General features: G+C 40.1%; 1 protein-coding gene across 2 annotated transcripts in view; it reads right to left on the bottom strand.

Moving 5' to 3' along the window:
* LOC133387662 (cytochrome P450 4B1-like) overlaps positions 1 to 17,128 on the bottom strand; it is a 48,928-nt gene extending 31,800 nt beyond the window's left edge. Inside the window, exons 1-2 of one of the 2 annotated variants that reach the window (XM_061632896.1) lie at positions 16,684 to 17,128; positions 861 to 1,002 (exon numbers count right to left, since the gene is read on the bottom strand). In XM_061632896.1, the coding sequence (XP_061488880.1) occupies positions 861 to 1,002; positions 16,684 to 16,890 (349 nt within the window). In that variant the 5' untranslated portion in view covers positions 16,891 to 17,128. The remainder of the gene's footprint in view (positions 1 to 860; positions 1,003 to 16,683) is intronic. The other variant, XM_061632895.1, reaches the window with a different exon arrangement.
* Positions 17,129 to 22,991: the final 5,863 nt, after the last annotated feature.

Genomic DNA, 22,991 nt, shown 5'->3' with positions numbered 1-22,991 from the left:
GCATCTTGTAAAAAAGAAGAACACAGATATGACTTTACAACAGTATTTCAGCAACTTATTCAGAATGGATGGCAAGAAAATATTTGGGATAGAGGAAATTCCCATCAGACTCTTATTATATGACTATGGCTACAACAGCAAGATTATTATGGAATACTGATAATGGAAGATTGGACACTGAAATTACTGGACTTAACAGGACTATTGAAGATGGAAGATGGAACTAATAGGGATAATGGAATAATGGCTATTGAAATTATTGGACCTAACAGATTCTGATGAGATGGATTAATCGAAATGTTTATTTGGACTATGGTTATGACAATAAGATTATTATAATTATTAACGAGATGGATTAATTGACATGTTTATTTGGAGAAAAATTGATAGATATATTTCTTAAAGAATTGAAACCTCTCTTTGACTTTTTGTGGAAAGAATAAAGTAATGTTTATGAGATTTGATGATTAATTAAGATAACTACTGGAGGAAAGTGATTTTATAATATGATTTCAGAGACAGGATTGTTATATATTGTAGACCTATAACTGATTTGATATGTGACAAATGGGAAGTCAACATTTTATTTTTTTTTGTTTAATCATTTTTGTTTTGTTTTGTTTTTTGTCTTTGAATGTTTTATGATTTTGTTTTCTATGTTTTATGAAAATTTGAATAAAAATTATTGTAAAAAAAAAAAGAAATCTGAATCAATTAAATTTAAATCTTAGTAAAAGCAAACAGCATCACAAGTTACTGTCCATAGATAAATACATGATTCATTCTGATAGCCTCTCCTCCTCCTCCCTGATATTAACGTCACTGTACAGTCAGAGAGACATAAGTTACAAATTTCTTACCACCTCTGCTGCATGCTGCCTTTGCATATTCAGGGTGGTTGATGCCCAGAAAAGCTAAGAATCTTCCATACCAAAGTGGATGACAGTGCGGATATTTTTCTGTCCATGCTTTTGTGTTCCGGAATTCTTCCGTGGGTATCATCTGCATTGTTTTTTTACAGGTCAGTAATCAGTTTACTTCTTGGACATTGAGCTTAAATATTTAGTTAGGAATGCAAATAGACTTAGATAATCAGAAAATGCAATGGTTTATGGGTTTAAGCAGGGGTACATGTGTAACAATGGAATGAGTTTTAGCATTTCTCACATTCCTTGACTTGGGTCAATACTAAAACCACATCTTTTTCAGTCTATTTTCTTTTTGTTCTGCATTCGCTTCCCCTTATCAACCTCAATTGACCCTTTCATGTGTAGAAGAAATAAGCTGGTTAAGCATGAGTAAGCCATTGAACTCTATATTTTAAAGAGAAAAAACAGCCAACAAATGCTACATTAAGGAAAGTAAAATTTTCTGATTGGAATAAAAAATTTTAAAAGTATAATTATGTTTATCCTTAATTATAGTTTTTTTGTGCAAATTTAAGAAAAAATCCAGTTTTAGGTAAGGCAGAATAAAGGAAAGACATTGCCTTTTTGGCCATTCTGGCAAGTTTTTCCAGGTATTCAGTTTCTTCAGCAACATATTTCCCTTAGTGTACATAATAAAGGGAATATTTAACAGACCTGGCTATGATCATTTGCTTAACAGGATCATGTCACTGTAGCATTTATAGCAATCAGAATCACAAGGTGGGGATAGGTGGAACCCTAGGAGTTATTTAATCTAACCCCAACCCTATAACAAAACAATATCAGAGCAGTGCTGTTAACAGGAGAAAGAAAAAAGATCAGCCCTTCATCTCCAAAGGAGCACCTGAAAGTATCAGAGACTGTGGTTGTGAACACACTAGTTGCCTACAGCAAAGCATTTCCATTAGCCACACCTGGAGGGGGAACGGGTTGATCTGCCAATAAGTTGCAAATTGGCAGCTCTCCAGGGTTTCAGGCAAGGGACATTCACAACACTACCTGGAGATGCTAGGGATTGACCCTGCAACCTTCTGCATGGAAAGTAGATACTGTACCACTGAGCTACAGCCCTTCCCCCTAATCCTTGCACTAAGGAACATTCACCTTAGCACTAAGTCCTGCCTTTCCATTAAAAGTCCTAAGTCCTGCCTTTCCATTAAAAACCCATTGGGGAATCAACCCTCCCCCAAATAAGATCTTTTTGAATCTGAAAGTTTGAAACCACATAACACATGCATATGATAATAATGTTTTTCATCCTAGATCATTTCTTCATAAAACATTGGCATTCCAAACTGCCACTTCATTAAAAGTGTTTTCCCGCCCCCTACCCACAGGATTTAATGGTAAGAGATAATTATGTTTTCCGAAAATATTCAGCAACTATGTGTAAAGGCCAAGTTGATATATTTCTGGAATGTAAAATAGGTGTGGGAAAATCATTGTGGAGTTCTTAAACCATTGTTACATAATGTGTTGTTTAAGCCACTCTTCATGTTTATCATAGATCATATAAGGTTTCTTATTACTTCCCTATTCTTTTCTACTAAAGTGCTCTCAAGAGAAATGTTTGTTTCGACTGGCGGAGTAAATTCTTTGGTTTCTGCCCATTGAATTAAATATTTGCAGTTCAGCCCTGTATCTAGCCATGGACTATGAGAAATTTAATCATGTGTTGATTTCCCCATTTTTTTAAAAAAGAGAGTAATAAGCAAATGAGATATGAGAAAGTGGTGGCACTGACCAATTGTTTGGTGCTAATAGGACCTACCCAGTCTGTAAAAATATGGCATATTTCATATAACTAAAATGGTGGTTTGAGTCAGACATGCCTAAGGCAGTGCCTTCACCCTGTCTCAGTCCAGTCCCACCATGATATCTAAGATCAACCATGAGTGCCTTCCAAATGGTATAATCTATGAGTTTTGTTCCAGCAGCAGGAGCCACAGCAAAGAGATCTGCTGGGATACAGTTATACCAAATGTTTGTTGCTATAACCTTTGGGGGGGAGTCTGAAATGTTTCTTGGCTGACCATCCCCCCAAACCTTTGTTCAAAATCTTTTTTGCACTTGTTCACACATTCTTCACACTGTTCCTCTGGACAGCTGCTTTTACACCATTTCTACCATTTTGACTCCTACCAAGACCAATTCTTACTCACAATGTGATCCCAACCAGTCAGGGATCACGTTGTGAGTGTGATAATGTCACAATGCTGAATAGCCAATGAGATTTAGCATTGTGACAATGTTGCTGTGGGCAATTTAGAGTGAGGACAATGTTTCTTGTTTTGCAATGCCCTCACTCTGAAGGGTCATAATAGGTGGGGAATACATGTCAAGTGAGGCAAGAAGCAGAGTGTAGCTGCTTTTTTGGCCATGGCTGCTGGCATTGCTTCCTACATAAGATGGGCAAAACTTTGCAGCACTATTTAAAGTCATACTTCCATTCCAAAATGGCCCAAAATGGGGCCCTTTTGTATTACCTGTGAACAGAGCTATGATGTCTAGAGAGCTGTTTTAGTTCAACACTAACTATAATAGGTAAGTTGTAGAGATGTTCTCATGCTTTCACTTGTGCAAGAGGTTATGCACACTCTTGCACAATCATTAGATCCAGTTTCATTTTTTTCATGCAAGCTCTAGCATAAGATATACAACCGCACTCTTATAAGTAGAAGATACCTTCTGCATGCAGAAGGCCACCTTCACATCCCATCCAATAACAAATGACATACATGCAGAAACACTACAGCTATAATGGTTAAAGGATGCTTAGTTCTCAAATGAGCAGGAAGTAGTTTCAGCATTGCTACATTCCATGACTATGGCTAATCACATACAATGTCTAGGAAAATGTAATGATAGAATCAAAGTTTAGATTTTGAGATAGCTGTTCTGCAAAAGTTCCCTTGACTTCATAGGTCTCCATTTCATTTTTTACTAAACCTCTTTCAAAAATTCTCAGACATCTATGCTATTGGTATGTTAACCTTGTTTTTCTGCAACCAGAAAGAAAACCTACCATTTTATCCAGCTTTTAAGAAATCCCTGTTTACTTCATAGTTTTAGGTAAAAAAATTAAACTCCTTGCATCTTGGCTTAGCATAAAGCCCCACAGGTCTGCTATTGCTAATCTCTAGGGTTGTTGCTGAAGTTTGCAATCGTTGTGTTTGAATTATGACTTAGTTCTGTTTATAATGTTCAGCAATATTATGAACTAGCACAATTTCTCCCAAAAGTTCTCTAGCTTGGAATGTCAATTGAACTTCTTAATATATGCATGGTCAGTACTCAACAGACCAGGTACCCCAAGCCAGCTGCCTTGTAGGTACAAACAGACTGAACAGCAATATTAACAAAGCAGCACATTTTGCTAGAAAATGCTTAAAAAGAGTCATCTATAATAGTCATTAGATGATACTCTTGAATATTATGGAGATATTTGTACATCCTTTCAGAATGTGATGGAAGGCTGAGCAAACGCTTGCATGACTGGATTCCTATTAGGATATAATATGAATGAGAAACAACATTGAAGAAAGTGATCATTCTGTGTGTCACACCATAAGGAACAAAACCACTGATTTCACCTACCTTGGCATATTTCCAATGTGATATTTGTATGTAAAAAAAAAATCCGGTTTATAGTTAGTCATCCTTCTATAGCCTATCACAGTGTTCTTCAACCTTGGGTCCCCAGATGTTGATGGACTACAGCTCTCATCATCTCTGACCATTGATCATGTTGTCTGGGGATGATAGGAGGTGCAGTCCAACAACATGTGGGCACCCAAAGTTGAAGAACAGTGGTCTATCGGTAGCTTTCATAGCTTGATTATAGCTTCACCTGGCTTGGAAAAATGGCTATATCATCTAATAAGCTAATGACACAAGTATGACCCATGACCCGTGCATGATCCTTCTAATCTTGTTTGCTAATGCAACAGAGCAAATAATAGAGGTGATGGGGGGCAGTCCCTTTTTGTGCCTCTTGATATCTGCACTCATACAAGTTTGTGTGGTTTGTAGTTGTAGATATAGCTGTGAGATAATATGTAGAAGTCCCCACCATTTTCATTTTCTGTAATAATCACAATAGGAATGGTTATTCTAACATATCATATGACAACATTATTACTGACTTGCTCATGGTGTTGCTGCAATGAACTATAGTGAACATTCTTCTATATATAGAGGACACCATTAGCCTCCCAGCCTTAAAACCTGTTTGGTCTTTTTAAATAAAAGGATGTATCATGCCACCAAACTGTTTGGCCAAAATAGCAGTATATAATTTGGTAACCTAGCTTACAAGAACGATTAGTTAGTAAGACCCAAGGGAAGTGGGGTCTTAGGAATTACAATCATTCTGAATTGCATCCACTCTCCAGGGTCTTGCCACCACTCAAAATGTCACTAAAAAGAGATGTTAGGTATAGGAATAAATATGTCTGCAAATTGTTTATAAAAGTCACCTGAGTATCTTTCTAAATAATAACTTTATGATTTTTAAATGGTTAATGACCTGTTTCTTTCGCTGTTATCTTTTGATTTAGAGTTCGCCTATGTTCATAAGTGTTCAAACTCACTGAGTCCAGAGCTCCCTTAGTCTCAAGATAAGCACTCATAATATATTGTCCAAGACTGGACAACATTACGATATGTAGCAGATTATTTTTTTTTTAAAAAAGGAAAAGAAAAAAATTAAAAAGGAAGGGAAAAAGAAAAAAACAAAGAGAACCAAGTTAATCTGCAAACTATAAATTACAATCAGAAGCAGGTAAAAACATAACTCCATGTACATAGTCAAAAGATTTTTTCCGTCATTCATTTAAAATGTTATAGAAGTGCTAGATTACCTTATCCATTTATTCCAGTATACAGGGACTCAGACTTTACCATTGATTATCTGACCTCATCTCTTTTTTCCCCTTTCCATTTACCATTTACCACAAAATTCTATTAATCTGCACCATATATCTACATAGACCGATGGTACTGAGTACTGATGTATGCCATCATTTGTATAACAAATAAAGTCCTGCCATATTGCTAAGAATTGATCTTGTGTAGTTTGTTCCCTAAATGCCCTCAGCTTGTGTGATATTTTCTCTAGCAGGGCTACTCGCCAGACTTTCTTATACCAGCAATCTAAACTATGCAGGTTGAATACCTTCCAGTGCTTCACTATCAATGCCCTTGCAGCTGTCAATAAATATATGACCAGCTGTTTAGTGTTTATCTCTCTATCAGCACTGATGAACAGATTCAACAGAATCAAATAAGGAGAGGGAGAAATATTTTAATTATTAATGAAATTTCTGAAAAGACCTTATCCCAAAAGGCTTTTACTTTTATACATTTCTACCATGGGTCTGGGTGCCAACCCTTTGGCATCCTTGCCAGCACATGAGGCAGGATCCTGGATGTATGAATAAGAGCTGTCGGGGAGTTAAATGCCAGCCATGTGCTAATGTTAGTGAGAGTTGTGGTGAAAAAGATTTATATGGTGGCTTCTTCCAGAGTTTGATCCAATTTTCATTTCTTATTTCCATTTCCCAATTAAATTCCCACCATTCTTTCTGGCGATCATATTGACAGTAGTCCAGATATAATAAGTGTTTATAAAAACAGCATTTTGCGATCTTTCTTTATCAGTTCTGTATGAGTGCTAGTACTCATTTTCTTCAGATAATTTACCAACATTTTCAAAATTGTTGCTAAATTATTAATAGTGTTGGTTAATATGCAACATGGACTTAATTATTTGCCAATATCTAATTATTCTAATTCTATCTAAAGATTCTAATTCAGTCACAGAACAGGTTAAATTCTCCATTAAGGTCCTCTTCCTGAAGCTAAGATAATCTTTCAAAAGGAATTGCTCAATACTGGGAACATAACATTGAAGCTGTTTTGCCCCTAGCTTTCCCTTTAATTAATACAAAACACCCCATAGAGACTTGGCAAATATCCTGTATTTCAAGGACACTTTTTTAAAAAAATGCCAGTTTCTAAGACACCACAAGACTCTTTATTGTAGTGATGCTTAGCTGTTTTAAGTAACTTCAAGAGCCTGATAGGGCTGATCATACATTTTAAAAAAGAAATAAAAATATAATCTTGTACCACTCACTTCATTATCTTCAAATATCACTCTAAACCATGTTGCAATAAATTTCCTTTCTGTTTACCCTTTACTTCCAACTCACTGCTCTATCTTGGTGGTAACAACTGCTGAAGGCTTGTGCACAGTAACAGGAACAGAGAGATCGGCTCTAATAGGGCCCAGTAACAGTCCTCAGAAAAATGTAGTAAGGAAGCCAAGCCATAAATCACATGGTCTTCGATGTCTGTATACTAATGCACAGAGCATGGGGGAAAAGCAGGACGAACTTGAACTCTTAATACAGGAGGGCAATTACGACTTGATAGGTATAACTGAAACTTGGTTGGATGACTCGCAGGACTGGAATACAGCAATTGAAGGATATAACTTGTTCAAAAAGAACATAAGGAATAAAAAGGGAGGTGGAGTCACGCTATATGTTAAAAATATATATCCCTGCACAGAAATACAGGAAGGTGAGCTTGGTAGCTCCACTGAGAGTATCTGGATTAAAATTAATGGGGCAAGTAATAAAAGGAATGTGGTGCATGGAGTCTACTACTGACCACCCAATCAAGGAGAAGATGAGAATGTAACTTTTGAAAAGCAAATTGCCAATGTTTCGAGGAGACATGATGTAGTAGTAATGGGGGATTTCAGTTATCCCGATATCTGTTGGGAGACAAATTCTGCCAAACACGCCCCCTCCAAGAAATTTCTGACTTGTGTTGGAGATAACTTTCTCCTACAGAAAGTGGAGGAAGCAACCAGGGGATCAGCTATCCTGGACTTGATTCTAACCAATAGAGATGATTTGGTGAATGAAGTGGCAGTTAGGGGAACTCGGGGAGAAGGTGACCACACCATACTTGAATTCTTGATTTTAATAGAAGCAAAAACTGAAAGTAGCCATATGCGCACCCTGGACTTCAGGAAACTCAGAACAATTGTAAGTACCGTTCCATGGCAAGCCACCCTAATGAGAAAAGGAGTCCAAATGGGTGGGGGCTCAGAGGTAAGTGGTGGTAACTCAGCCAAAGCTCTGCTCATGGCCAGAGTTCGATTCCAATGGAGGGAGGAAGTCGAATCTCCGGTAAAAGGGGTTGAGGTCCACTCAGCCTTCCATCCATCCGTGGTCGGTAAAATGAGTACCCGGCATAGGCTGGGGGGTAAAGAAAGGCCAGGGAAGGAACTGGCAATCCCACCCCATATGAACTGTCTGCCTAGTAAATGTCGCAAGATGTCACCCTAAGAGTCAGAGATGATTCGCACTGTAAGTGCGCAGACACCTTTACCTTTTTTTCTAAAAAAGGAAATTCTAAAAGTGCAATGGCATGCAATTCCAACAAGGAAAAAGGGGGGGAAACAGCAGAAGAAGCCAATGTGGCTTCACAAAAAGCTTAGAGATGACCTGAAAACAAAAAAGGACACATACAGGAAGTGGAAAGAAGGCCAGGCCACAAAGGAAGAGTACAGGCAGGTATCACAGAATTGCCGGGATGGTGTCAGGAAGGCTAAAGCTGAGAATGAGCTGAGGTTAGCAAGGGATACTAAAAGCAACAAAAAAGCTTTCTTCAGGTATGTCCATAGTAAAAGACAGAGAAAAGAAATGGTGGCACAGCTACACAGTGAGGATGGCAAAATGAAAACAGATGACAAAGAAAAGGCAGAAATGCTCAATTCCTACTTTGGCTCAGTCTTCTCCCAAAAAAGGGTCTATGACCTTCCTGGGAAACATGAAGTAGAAGGGGCAGGATTGAAGATTGAGACTGATAGACAAATGGTCAAGGAATACCTAATCACTTTGAACGAGTTCAAATTGGCAGGGCCCGATAAACTAGAGTATTGAAGGAACCGGCTGAAGAACTCTCAGAACTGCTGTCAACAGTTATCTTTGCGAAATCATGGAGGACTGGTGAAGTGCCAGATGACTAGAGGAGAGCTAATGTTGTCCCTATCTTCAAAAAGGGCAAAAAGGAGGAACTGGGGAACTACAGACCAGTCATAGTCATTGTCAAACTTTATTGCCTAGCCGTAGGCCTTTGCAATATACATTATAAAATTTACAGTATTAAAAAAATAAAAATAATAAAAAAAATACCAGCATTTTAAAACAGCTAAAAAGTACATATCCATGATACTACTCACTAAGGATTGGTTAGCAAAACTTCAGCATACTTCGCCCATAGCTTTTTGGGCAGCGAAGGCAAAGAGGGCTACTCTGTGTGTGCCTAATGGGTCCTGGTCCAATAAGAGATGGACCATGATTTCTTGCAAAGTTCCCTGTTGTAACAACAAACCATCAAGGAATTTAGCTCTCGGGTGGGCATATAATGGGCAATCCAGCAAGTAATGGGTAGATCTTCGGCCACCTCTGCTCCGCAAATACATAATCGCTGGGCCCAAGGGACCTGGCTATAGCGGCCTAACAAGACCGCCATCGGCACTGTCTGGAACCTTAGGGTGGTAAATGCGTGTCTAAAGTTTGTTGCCATAGGATAGGACATGTAACTAGCCCTCTGATGATCCAACTTAATTGCTCCGTACCACCTTGAAAATTTGGTATTATTAATGGCCAGATGATCAATCCAGAAGCAGCGTTGAAAAATTGCATCTTTCAACTTAACTCGGTTCGAAATGAGTAAATTCGGGGTTGTTATGTGGTACAAGTGATATAGGCTTGCTATTCTGGTGCACCAAAAACTATCATTTAATGCCTGGTCATAGCAGATTTTTGAGAGTTTGGTAGAAGCGTTTTTTAAAGATTCCCAGAAATTGAACAGGGTATAATGAGCACGGGCTTTAATTTGGAGGAGGCCAAGTTCTGCTCGGAGTAATGCAGCCGGCGTGCCTGGGAGGAGGCGGAGGAGTTTTCTTTAAAAACTGGCTTGAATTGTCTCAAGGGAGGACAAGATGGAACTTGCCCATCCCCAAACAGGTGCACCGTATATAATCTGGGGAAGAACTTTGTTTGTATAAATTTTTAGGGCTGGGAGGACTAAATTGCCTCCTACTGTTCTATAGAAGCTCAAGATAGCCCCACAGGATCTTAAAGCTGCTGTTTTAGTATTGTTTATATGTTTTTTCCAGGAAAGATTATCCTGGAAATAAATACCCAAGTACTTAAAAGCATGACATTGATCAATCAGGTGGCCATCCATAGTCCAGGAAAAATTTCTATGCCTTTGGTTTTGGAATAATTGTTCTGGAGGTTTTCTATTGCACAATAAGCGCTGCATTTCCTAAGCAATCTCCTTAGGCCAACATGTGTAATGGACAACAGGATCATGTCATCAGTATATAAGAGAATCGACACTTTCCTGTTTCCAAGGGCGGGAGGAGGAAAGAAATCAGGGCCGGCCAATTCAGAGGTTATTTCGTTAAGGTAGAAATTAAATAGAGATGGGGCCAAGAGGCAACCCTGTTTAACTCCATTGTTAGTAATGATGGAGTCTGTAAGGGTGCCAGAAAGGCCCACCCTAACTCTAGCACTGTTGTCAGTGTATAGTTCTCTGATGAGGAAGAGAAGACACTTGTCTATATTAGTTTTGGCCAGTTTGGCCCACAACCTTGCTCTATCTATAGAGTCAAAGGCCGCCGCCAAATCCACGAAGGCCGCATATAGATGTTCCGTAGGGCCGAGAACACTTTTCCTTGCGATATAGTATAAGGTAAAGCAGTGGTCCATCGTGCTTTGACCTTTACGAAAACTGGCTTGTTCCGGGGAAATGACCCGATTAGTGGCTTCCCACTCTTCAAATTTAGATAACAGGTATTTAGAGTACAATTTCACTGCTGTATCTAGCAGACTGATGGGGCGGTAATTATTAGGGTCCAGTCTCTCCCCTTTCTTATATATGGGAATGATTATACTTTGCTTCCATCCCATCGGAAAAATACCTGTATTATTTATTTGTGTAAACAATTTGGCTAATATGGGTGCCCACCAGTCCAGGAAATTTTTAAAAATTTCAGGGGGGAGCATATCCTCACCCGGAGCTTGACCCAATCTCAATGGAGACAGAAGTGTTTTAATTTGACAGGTCAAGACTGGGGGCCATGTAGGCAAAGAGAAGTCCCATTGTGAAGGGACCACGGAGATTTCAGTGGGCATAGCATAAAGCCTACTAAAGTGTGTATACCAGGTGGCAGCAGTGATCTGGCAAGGGCTGAGGGAGCCTGTTGTACGCATCCCTTTGGCCACCTGATCCCAGAATGATCGCTCATCTTTTTTTGCTACTGCCTGGTCTAGTAGTTGCCACTGGGAGATAGAATATAGTTCTTTTTTTCCGTTTTAATAATGACTTATACGAGGCACGCAAAAGGACAAGATGCTTGCGCTCAAAATTATCTGGTGATCTCGTTGCGTGACAGGCATAATTTGCCAGCTGGTGTTTGGCTAATTTGCATTCACAGTCATACCACCCATTATTCAGAGGCCCACGGCCCCTCAATTGTTTGTTCAAGGACAACATGGGTCTCATAAGGGATACCATTGATTGGTATGCCTGCAGAACATCTGAATCGGATACGAGTATTGCTTGTCTGGTGGTTACAGAAAGATTACTAGATAGGAAATCCAAAACAGAGGAGCACAGGGAGGCAGACCAGCGCACTCTCCATTCAGATAGGTGAATACCTTCCAAACTTAATTGTGGCGGGGGGGGCGATTGGAAGTAAAAGCCTCATTCTCATTGAGAGGGGAAAGTGGTCACTTTCCACCCTATTGATAACATCAAAACTTAACACTTCTGTAAGTAAGTTATTGGACACAAATATATAGTCAATTACACTCGCTCCCCTAGTAGTTAAGTAAGTAAAAGTGCCTTTAGACTCGTCACAAGAGGAGCCGTGGAGGCATTCCAAGTAATGCAACATCAGAACATCCAAAAGTCTATGGCCTTGCTTATTCAATACTTGATCTTGGGAAAATCTATCCTTTAGTGGGAGATAAGAATTTGGACCATGATTCAAGGACCATTCAAAGTCTGACTCTAGGTTACCTAACCTAGCGTTAAAATCCCCACATAAAAGCAATCTTGCATCAGGGAATTGTTGCTCTACTTGTGACAAAGAGTCTGAGAGAGATTCCCAGACACTATGAAGACCCACTGACTTGGCTACTGCCGGGGTGAAATAAACATTAATAACGATAAGTAATCCAATAGAACGCCCACTCAGCCGCAGCCCCTGGACATAATGGCCGCTAATCGAAGTCAAGGGGTGAATCTCCACTGGCAGGTCCACAGAAATTAAAATACTAAGGCCACCACTAGGACGACCTTTTGGGTTTATCTTAAGGGCGGGGTGGAATATGCTTTAAAGCCATCGAGAGATGGAGGGTTAATGTCAGTCACCCACGTTTCCTGTAAACAGACAATAGTGAATTCACGTAAAAAGGAGACCAATTCTGCATCACTATGTTTGTTGGCCCAGCCTGATATATTCCAAGACAGGAACGAAATTTGTCAGGCTGGGCCAATCAGATCTAGTTCCTTTGCGTAGCTAACACAGCAATTTGTTATGGGATAGGAAGCAGAGGGAGCGGATGGGGAGGTTTCCCTACATATCAGATCTGTTGTACCCCCAAGGTTAAACCCTTCATCTCTCACGTTTGCGGCAAATGCCACATTCTGAGCGTTCTGAGAGCTGGAAGAGTTCACCTCCACAATTGTTAGGGGGGCACCAGAAGAAGAGGCAGGAAGGTTGTAAAGACACTTAGCGGAGGGCAATTCGGTCTCCTGGGGAGACAAGTGCTTAGATCCGAGGAGGAGAGAAAAATTATTGCTAGTTCTAGCTCTTGTGGCCCGTGGTTGGGGTGGTTCGACTGGGGTAGCAGTAGGGAGGTTAGATGTTACAATATAATTCCTTATATTCCCTTGTATTGCGGGAAGAGCTCCTTTCCCTGTAGTCAGCAGACTTGACTCCTCTTTCCCCCTTTCTCTGTGGGATCGCCCTCTATAGAGGGTGTAATTAGTTCCCTCTCATTGATGTTTAAAAGATGAGCTTATAACTGCTCCAATCTTTGTAGTATTTCAAGCCAGCCACCTAGAGGTAACACTCCAAAAGAGTGGAGCAGGGCCCGTTCATCATTATCAAGTAGGCAGGTCGGCCGACTGTCCGGGGGTTGCCCTGAATGTCGCAGGCCAGGCTGCTTCCCTTGTAAAATTCGGGACTCAGGGACTCCATTCGATGAGTTTCCCTCTGGGACCTCCAAGTCTATGAGCGGACCCTGAGGCCATAGGGCCTCCTGTGTAGAGTATGACTTCTGCTGTGGGAGGAGGTCCACGGGCTTGGCTCTGTTTTCAAAAAGTCATACAGGCACAATACTCCATTTAAGCAATTGATCCTTCTGGGCCAATATGTGGCGTACTATTATGGGTGAAGAGAAAGTAACCACCGCCCTTGCTCTAATGTCATCATAGTAAAGGTACTCCACTAATACAATATCCTGTATATGTATATTTAGGGAGGGGAGTTCCTTTAAGATATTCACTAAGTGTTTTTTTCGTGCAAGCTGTTGTATTAAACCTCTAGGTTTAGGGAAGTTAATAAAGGCCAGTTTACTTGGATTTAGTACAAGATTCCATCTTGGTGTTGTTCAGTGAAGCGAGTTATGAGACTCACAGACAGGGATTTTTAGTGAGAGAAGGAAACCTGCAATAAACGGGTTAAGCAGAGCAGAACAGAGCGCCAGGTTTGCCAAGGTCAGCAGCTGGTGGGCAAGTAGATAAGCAGGAACTTGCAGAAGCTCTGGTGTGGGGGAAAAGGAGTTTTGGAGAGAGAGAACTGTGTTTAGCTTTTTGTCAGTAAAGACTCTTACAAGAAACTTGCCTGGCCTGGCTCATTTACTGATCTATGCATCCCTTGAAATTTCTTCTTTGTATGATCTCTATACGCACACACAGACACTTGGCACTCTAGGAGATTGCATCTGTGGGAGAGACTTCAATCCCTTCTCCTGTAACAAAACTCCCTGCCACAGATCTTGAAAGGGCAAATGGCTAACCTGCATGCCTAAGGGGGACAGGGAGGCTGGAATCAAGGAAGGAATGGGGGAACAGGGAAAGGGATGTGTCTCCTTTTGGACTGCCATATCTCTCATACAGATGGATTTGGAAGGTAATATGGTCTCTTTCTCCTTCGGCGGAGATGGAACCTTATCCAATAGATCAAACAAGGGCTTAAAATTCATTTTGGAACCTCGTCCCGGTTTTTGACTTTTACGGTTTTTACTCTTCTTCAAAGTAGTATCTTGTTTATTTTTCTTGGTCCAATGAAAGTTTTCCTTTGGTGGAGGGGGCTTGATCTCAATAGAGAGAGGCACTGTTTGTTTCGAAAACAGAGGGTCAGCTGCAGGTTGAGAATGGAGCTTGACTAAAGTTGTTAAGAATTGGTTACTTTCAGTCAGAAAATTTTTCACCTTCTCCATCTCACCCGCCAGCATAAAGAGCCAGCCCACAAGAGGGGGCCCTACCTCTAGCTGATCGACTTGATCTGTTGAACAAGGAGGGTCTGAGCAGATGTTAGAGGAATTGCCTCTGTTCATGTCCTTTTCATGGAGGGAATTCATCAAAGATATCTTATCCTGGATAAGCTTTTGTTCTGACGAGGGAAGACGAGTTGCTGGTACGTTAGATGAGCACTCTCCTGTCCGAACCTTAGTAACATCCTGGGGCTCCTCGAGCGTTGTGGTCTTTAAAGAGCCAGATGATGAGTGGCTTGTTTCTTTAAACTCAAAGTCAAAGCTCTTCGCTAACTCAATTTCGTACAGACCAGTCAGCCTAGCATCAATCCCTGGAAAAATTCTGGAGCAGATTATAAAGCAGTCAGTCTGTAAGCACCTTGAAAGCAATGCAGCGATTACTAGGAGCCAACATGGAATTATGAAGAACAAATCCTGCCAAACTAATCTTATCTCATTTTTTGATTGGGTAACCTCCCTTGTAGACTGTGGGAATGCTGTGGACATAATATATCTCGACTTCAGCAAAGCTTTTGACAAAGTGCCCCATGATATTCTGATTAGCAAGCAAGCTAAATGTGGGCTGGATGGAACAACTATCAGATGGATCCACAGTTGGCTCCAGAATGGTACTCAAGGAGTGCTTATCAATGGTTCCTACTCAAACTGGGAGGAAGTAACAAGTGGGGTACCACAGGGCTCGGTCCTGGGCCCAGGGCTCTTCAACATTTTTATTAACGACTTGGATGAGGAGGTACAGAGCATGCTTATCAAATTTGCAGATGATACAAAATTGGGGGCGTGGAAGACAGAAACAAAATTCAAAGGAACCTTAATAGGCTGGAGCATTAGGCTGAAAACAACAGAATTAAATTCAACAGGGATAAATTCAACAGTGCCAGTAAGAAGGCAGGTAGGTGAGGGCAGGTTGAAGCTGGTGGTGCAGTACCCCATTTGCCCTAATGGACTCCACAGGCTCAAACATTAGTCAAATAACAGCTCGCACTATGCAAATTTATTCAGGAGAAAATCTGTTTAAGTGGGACTTAAACTGAACTCATTTGGATTTATTTATTTTATTGATTTATTTATTATTTGATTTATATCCCGCCCTTCCTCCCAGCAGGAGCCCAGGGTGGCAAACAAAAGCACTAAAAACACTTTAAAACATCATAAAAACAGACCTTAAAATACATTAAAACAAAACAACTTTAAAAACATTTTTTAAAAAAAGCTTTAAAAACATCTTTAAAAAGGTTTTAAAAACATATTAAAAAGCAATTCCAACACAGACACAGACTGGGACAGGTCTCAAAATGCTTGTTGAAAGAGGAAATCTTCAAAAGGTGCGGAAAAGATAACAGAGATGGTGCCTGTCTAATATTTAAGGGGAGGGAAGATTTACTTCTGAGGAGAAATACTCTGTAGATTACTTTCAAACACTGATTCCTTTCTCCTAAAAAGTGGTGAGCTAGACTTTTCAAACATTTATCTTCTAGAGAATCATATCTCATGGAGAAGAGCTTATTAAAATGGTAAAAGGAAACAAATACTATCTTCTTGTACCATCCTCTTTCTGCTGTTTTTCAGCCAAAGTATTTTATTTATTTAAAAGATTTATAAACCACTTCACCAAAGAGCTCTCTAAGCAGAATGCAAATAAAACAGTAGATAAAACACAGCTAAAATTTACAACACACACATACACACACTATATTTGTCATTAAAACACAGATAAAATCAGTAAAACTTTTAAAATGAATATGGGTATCTCAATTATATGTCTGGATAGGCTTGCTAAAATACAGATGTTTTCAGCAGGTGTCTAAAATAAAATAGGGAGGGTGTCTGCCTAATGCCAATAGCCAGGGAGTTCCAAAGCACAGATGCTGCTACACTGAAGGAGTGGCTCCTTGCAAAGACAGACAAACATTACGCAGTACCTATAAAAGTGCAAGCAGCCTCAGCCTTAACTTTCAACAGGATAAGGCACTCTCCTAAAACTCAATTAGTAGAAAAATCAAACCAAAAACCTATTTCTGCTATATTTACAAAACAAAAAAGAATAATGGAGACATGCATCCATCACTTTCTCAGTATCAAACTTGGTAAATATGTAGATACAGACTCACTCTCTCACACACACACCAAATATACTGCCCCAGCAGCCACCTTACCATTTTGATATGGCCATATAGCCAGTGAGTGGGAGGTCCTGGAAAACATTTGAGGACTTTGACCAGGTGCTGTTCCCTCCAATATAGCTGGATGGCTTTCAAGGCTACATAGGTAAGGCCCAAAATAATTGATAAGTGGAAAATATGAGAGAAATCCCAAGCCAGCCAAGACCAAAAAGGCATGATCGTCTCTGACACAGTTTTCATCCTTCCACCTTGGTTTGTGGATAGCTCTGTTTCCGCTTCTGTTGAGCTCCTATTGCTCAAAGTGCCAGGTCTAATAGAAGTTCTAGTCCTAATTCTAAACACTTTCAGTTGAAAATTGGTCTCATCTCAGGTGCATTCCCAGGAGAATCAGAAGTATTAGCCTTTAAAAAGAGCACATCTTTCTCCCCGAAAGCTCTCCGTACGGAACTCTCACTGAAAGAACAGAAATCTAGCCAAAACCTTACTGGTGCCAAAAAGGGCTGAACTGCTGACTAACCAATAACATTCTCTCTTACAGCTGTCCTATTACTCTCTCTGGAACAAGTGTAACAACTATTGTGCTCTTTAGCATTTCCTCAATAAATTTTATTGTATGAAAGAACATTCATATCTCTAACCTGTTGACATCTCACAGGGTAGCAGAGAACCAGAGCTTGGAAAAGTTACTTTTTTGAACTACAACTCCCATCAGCCCCAGCCAGCATGGCCACTGGATTGGGCTGATGGGAGTTGTAGTTCAAAAAAGTAACTTTTCCAAGCTCTGCAGAGAACATAGGTAATTCCCACACCTGGTAGTTGAGAGCTATGAAAGAAGCACAAGATACCTGAGGAATTAAAGCTGACATGCTGCAAATTTGACTGGAGCTATGGAGCAGGGAAAGGGGTGCTTAAAACTTTTCTCCATGGGACATTTTGCAAATCAAATGCACATTCACAGCTCTTCTTCTCCTTGGGTAATTAAAACAAGAGGGAGCTCAGAATATTGCCTATTGAACTTAGATTACAAAATTCAGACTCCTCACATAAATTGGATATGTATAATCTTCTCTCACACCTTTTCCCTAACTGATATAAGTCCTGCCTTGTTCCCCTGGCAGGCAGGGCTAATAGCTGGTAGGTGTGTGAGTGTGACATGCCATACATTTAAGTACCCCTTCCGTGGCGCAGAAGATCACCCGTGGCGCAGAGTGGTTAACGGCAGTAATGCAGCCGAAAGCTCTGCTCACGGTCGTAGTTCGATTCCAATGGAAGGAGGAAGTCAAATCTCCGGTAAAAGGGGTCAAGGTCCACTCAGCCTTCCATCCATCCATGGTCGGTAAAATGAGTACCCGGCATATGCTGGGAGGTAAGGAAAGGCCGGGGAAGGAACTGGTAATCCCACCCCATATATATGGTCTGCCTAGTAAACGTCGCAAGACATCACTCTACGAGTCGGAAACGACTCGCATTATCAAAAACAAAAAAACCCTTCTGACTGGATTTAAAACTGAAAAAGTTTCATCCAAGACGGGAGCCCGTCTCAGAGGCTGCACAGGCGGAGGGATCCTCCTGGGAAGTCCAAAAACTGACTTATTCTTTAAGACAGAGACGGAGAGCTTTTTTTTTTTTCCACCCCAAGGGCTATATTCCCTTCTGGGCAACCTTCTGAGAGCCACATGCCAGTAGTGGGGTGGAGCCAGACACAAAAGTAGATAGAGCAGCAAATGAAAATGTCACTTGTGCAGTAGGCTACATACTCTCTTACACCCCTCTCTATCCTCAGCCCAGATAAGCAAGAGGCATTATCAGAGTTCAAAGACACATCCAGCCAGGCAACCACATTTGAGGAGTGTGTGAAACAGGGCTGGTGAGGGGTGTGGTCTGGGAACAGTTCTGAGGGCCTGGTACAGAGGTCTCAAGGGCTGCATTCAGGCCCTGGGCCTGAGGTTCCCCACCCTGCTTTAAGATGTCAGAGCGCTTGTGTTTCCTCTATTCTCACATTCAGTTTTTAATCATCTGCATACAATGTAAAGGCTGAGCTAGTTTTGTACCACAACAGCCATCTCTAAATGGGGATAATTTCTTCCGGATAAGGAAGAAACGTGAGATTTCCCACACAGCTTTGTTGTGATTGTTGGAGACTGGAATTCGTCAGAATTGTCTGTGAAAGAAGGTCTTCCAGCAGCTCGGACGGAGCGAGGATTTCTAGCTAGCTCAGCTGAATAAGTCACCCGTTTTTTATTTTTCTTTAAAGAAAAATGGACTAACAGGCAAGCATTCTCCTGTCTACGCTTATTACTTTCTTATCTATACAGCTAAAGAGATTTGTCAAAGAACCAGCAATTAAGAAAACCTGGGTGAGTCAAAACTTTCCTTCTCTTTTACTCACGGAACTAAGGGGGAAGAAAATAAAAATAGCCTATCTTTTTTTTAATTGCAAAAAGCTGACATGGAAAATAGCATTATAAAGATTACAACGGATGAGGGGTTTCTGATTGGAAGAGAAAAGAAAAATCTTTTTGATTTATAAGACTTTCGTGTAATATATGTCTGGGACTATTTTTTCTGATCTACTTTTTTTTTTGACGAATCTGCTCATTCTGTTTGTTACTAGTTATTTGGATGCTGTGAACTAAAGCTGTTTTTGCACTTCTGGGCATATAAGAGATAAGGGCTGTCTAGAGTGTGACGCTAGTTGGTTTGAAAGATTAACTCCTTTGTAACTGGATAAAGAAATAAACTGCTCTTTGCTTGGGACATTGAAAATTGAAGGAGTTTTGTTCCTTTGGCTTTAAGAATGACAATTAAGAAGATCGTGGATGTACAAGAAGGGACTTTATCTTTAGACATGTTTCAGAAAATAATGAATGGGATTAACTCAATAAAACAAGAACTGAGAAATAATAGTCAAGCGTTGAGAATTGAATTTGACGAAACGAGACAGGAGCTGAAAGAAATTCAGGATTCTATGAGAAAGGAGAATAAAGATAGATCTGGAAAACCAAAAAAGGATGAAAGAGAAATTAAAGGCAAGGTTCAAACTATGGAGATTGGATTAAATATGGACATGGAAAAAGATTTGGATTTCCTGGCTGTGATGGATCCTGGAGACAAATATTATGGTTTGGAACTCAGCGCTGTCCCTGAAGGAATTGAAGAGATTGGAGATAAAGATATTATCGGTTCAAAAAAATTCCTGGACTGGAAGGATTTGATGGAACTTGAAATGGAGAAAGTTAACAGAATTAATCCCTGTTTTGTGTCAATGGAAAAATCTTCAAGAGATGTGCTAGTGTATCATGTAAAAAAGAGGAACAGAGATGCGGCTTTGCAACAATACTTCAGTGATACGTTCGGAATTGATGGCAAGAAAATATCTGTGATAAAGGAAATTCCTATCAGACTCTTATTATATGACTATGACAGCAAGATTATTGGGTGCGTAAAGATGGAAGATGGAATCAATACGGATAATGGAAGAAGAGCGATTTGAAATTACTGGACTTAGTAGACTTGATGAGTTGGATTGACATGTTTATCTAGAAAAAAAATTGATGGACATATATCTCAAGGATTGGAAACTTCTCTTTGACTTTTTGTGGAAGAATAAAATGATATGATGTTAATGAGATTTGAAACCAATTAAGATAACCGCTGGAGGAAGGTGATTTTATAATCTATTAAGAGACAGGCTTGTTATATATTATAGATTTATAGCTGAACTACGACAAATCGGAAGTCAATATTTTTATTTTTTATTTATTTTTTTATTGTATTAGTTATTGATTTGTGTTTTTTCTTTTTGTATTGTTTTGGTTTTGAAAATTTGAATAAAAACTAATTGAAAAAAAAGGAAACGACTCACATTATAAGTGCGGGGACACCTTTACTTTTTAAAGAATCCTAGGAACTGTAGTGTACCCTGCACAGAGCTACAATTCCCAGCACAGTAAGCAAACTACAGTTCCCAGGATTTTTGAAGAGGGATGTGCTTTAAATGTATGGCATATATGCAGCCAGAAAGATATGTTTCTACTGGGAAAATGGCACAGCTTCCCTTAGTACCACTGTTCTGATCAGACAGAGCTCCCCGTAGCTACTTTTCAGTTGCTGGAGGATTTTTTTTTTAAAAAGTTGAGAGATTTCATCAAGGAATTACCATTTCTCTTTTGGCCTTCAGGGCTAAGCACATGCAAGGCTGGATTAAAACATGCTGAGGCCCTAAACTAGGTCAAATTTAAGAGACCACATAGTATAACCAAAAGAAGTGTTATTCTAACAGAAAGGATGGTGAAAACCATAATAATGAACTTTTACATTTGCCATCTAATAAACTGTAAACTAACAATCTAACTGAAATATAATTTGAAATGGAAATTTAGCCCTTTTTAAATTTAGGGGCCCTCATAACCTGAAGCCCTAAACTGTAGCTTACGTAGCTTGTGCATAAATCCAGCACTGAGCCCATGCCTTATGTTGGCATGGATCACTCTGCTGCTCAAACAGAGGCAAACACAGAAGAATTATTCATTCGAAAGACACAATAGACAGCCTTCTCCAAAAGCAGGTAATTCTGATGCCTCACTCCATGAAGAGTGATTGAGTAGGTCAGTCATGCCTGATTCAATGATGAAAATTAGTTGACACACTCCTTGCAGAGATTAACTGCAACATCAAAGGAGGCAACAGCAGTGAAACAGTGAAATTGTATGGAATGGTTCTCCCTCTCTGCACCCCTCAAAACAAATTTAAAGGTGCTTAGTGCAAAAACCCATGGACCTATTTGTATGAAATTTGCTAGGTTTCTTATCTGGGGTAAGCTCTCTCGTCTCTGCTATTTTTAGATCAATTGCCCACAAAATGCAAGGGGAGATGAAACGTGATTACTTTTTTACCCATCCCTCGTGGGAAAACCAGTACAGCTATCCTGAAAATTGGCAGAATTCATCCCCTCAGAAGGGACAAGCATACCTGCAACTTTATTCAATTTCTACCAAAAGTAGAAAAAAAGTATAGCTGTTTATGTCCCCAATGGTGAAAGAAGGGAATGAAGATTTGTCCCCCCTCGAAAAAAAGTAGATGAACTCGAAGTTGAATTGGGAAGCCTCTGAAGTGTTTTGAATTGAAGTGAGTCAGGACCAAATTTTGGGGTCAGTGTATACCCTTAACACTTAGGGCTCACAGAAGCTATGAGGACTAGGTTTTTGTTTAGTTTCCTTTGTTACTGCATGCACAATCTTGAGAGTGCTAATTCATTTCTGTTGAGTGGAGGGAAACAAATCCTCACCACTGAGGAAATAAGCAACTATATCTTTTTTTCCTTTTGGCAGAAGTGGATGAAATTTGAAGTCATGCTTGTTACTTCTGAGGGGATGATTCTGGCCAATTTTCAGAAGTATAGCTGTAGTGGTTTTCTCACAAGGGAAACCTTTACTATTTGGGGGTGGGTAAAAAGGGAATAACTAATACACTTGTTTCTGTTACTGTGGCTGAAAAACAACTCCTCAGGAAATATGGTTGATTGGCAGGGGAGATACTTGCAGAAACAAGGAAGAAGTGAGGGGGGAGAGATGTAACAAGAATTGGAAGTGGCTAGAATAAATAGCCAATGCTGCAATCCTGTAGAACTCACACTGACGTCAGAGAAATTTGAAACAACTGAAATGGACACAAGATTACACCATAATGAAAGATAAGAAGTCAGTGAGCAAAGGTTAGAAGAACTAATGAGAAGGGATGTATAGGATGTACCACTTCAAATTGTCACTAGGATCTCTGATCTAGGGCTGTGCACCAGCTCTGGACAAATCTCAGATTCCAAACTAAATTGGGATGATCTGGGTCAATCTGGGATTAGTCTGGATCAGGTCAGGCCAGGTCCACCCACAGTGATCCATAGTGGGTGCATGTTTAATCTAGTGTTTAAACCTTAAGTAAACATGTGGCTCACGGCAAGGGGGGGAGGAGATACAGGCAGAGACTCTTGCCTGCCCTTCCCCCCCGCTGCTGATCACATGTTTAATTAGCGTTTAAAACCCTGATTAAACATGTGGCTGCGAGGGGAGAGAGAAAGAGACAATGCAGATGTCTCTACCTGCATCTCCTTCTCCCCAGCCCCCTCATGCAAACTGCATATTTAATTAGGGTTTAAAACCCTAATGACATTTAGGGCTGTGCGAGGCCCTTGATTCAGTTTGGGATTGCGGAGGGCGTGCATAACCCTACTCTAATTATCACATCATGACCATGCAGACCCATTCAATCCCATCTAAAGTTCATGTTGAAGCATAAAGGGGGGAAAAATAAACACACATACACACATTTAAAATTGTACTTCTTTA

This window comes from Rhineura floridana, chromosome 6, assembly GCF_030035675.1.
Source record: "Rhineura floridana isolate rRhiFlo1 chromosome 6, rRhiFlo1.hap2, whole genome shotgun sequence".
Lineage (NCBI taxonomy): Eukaryota > Metazoa > Chordata > Lepidosauria > Squamata > Rhineuridae > Rhineura > Rhineura floridana.
This window is presented reverse-complemented; position numbering and strand designations above follow the sequence as displayed.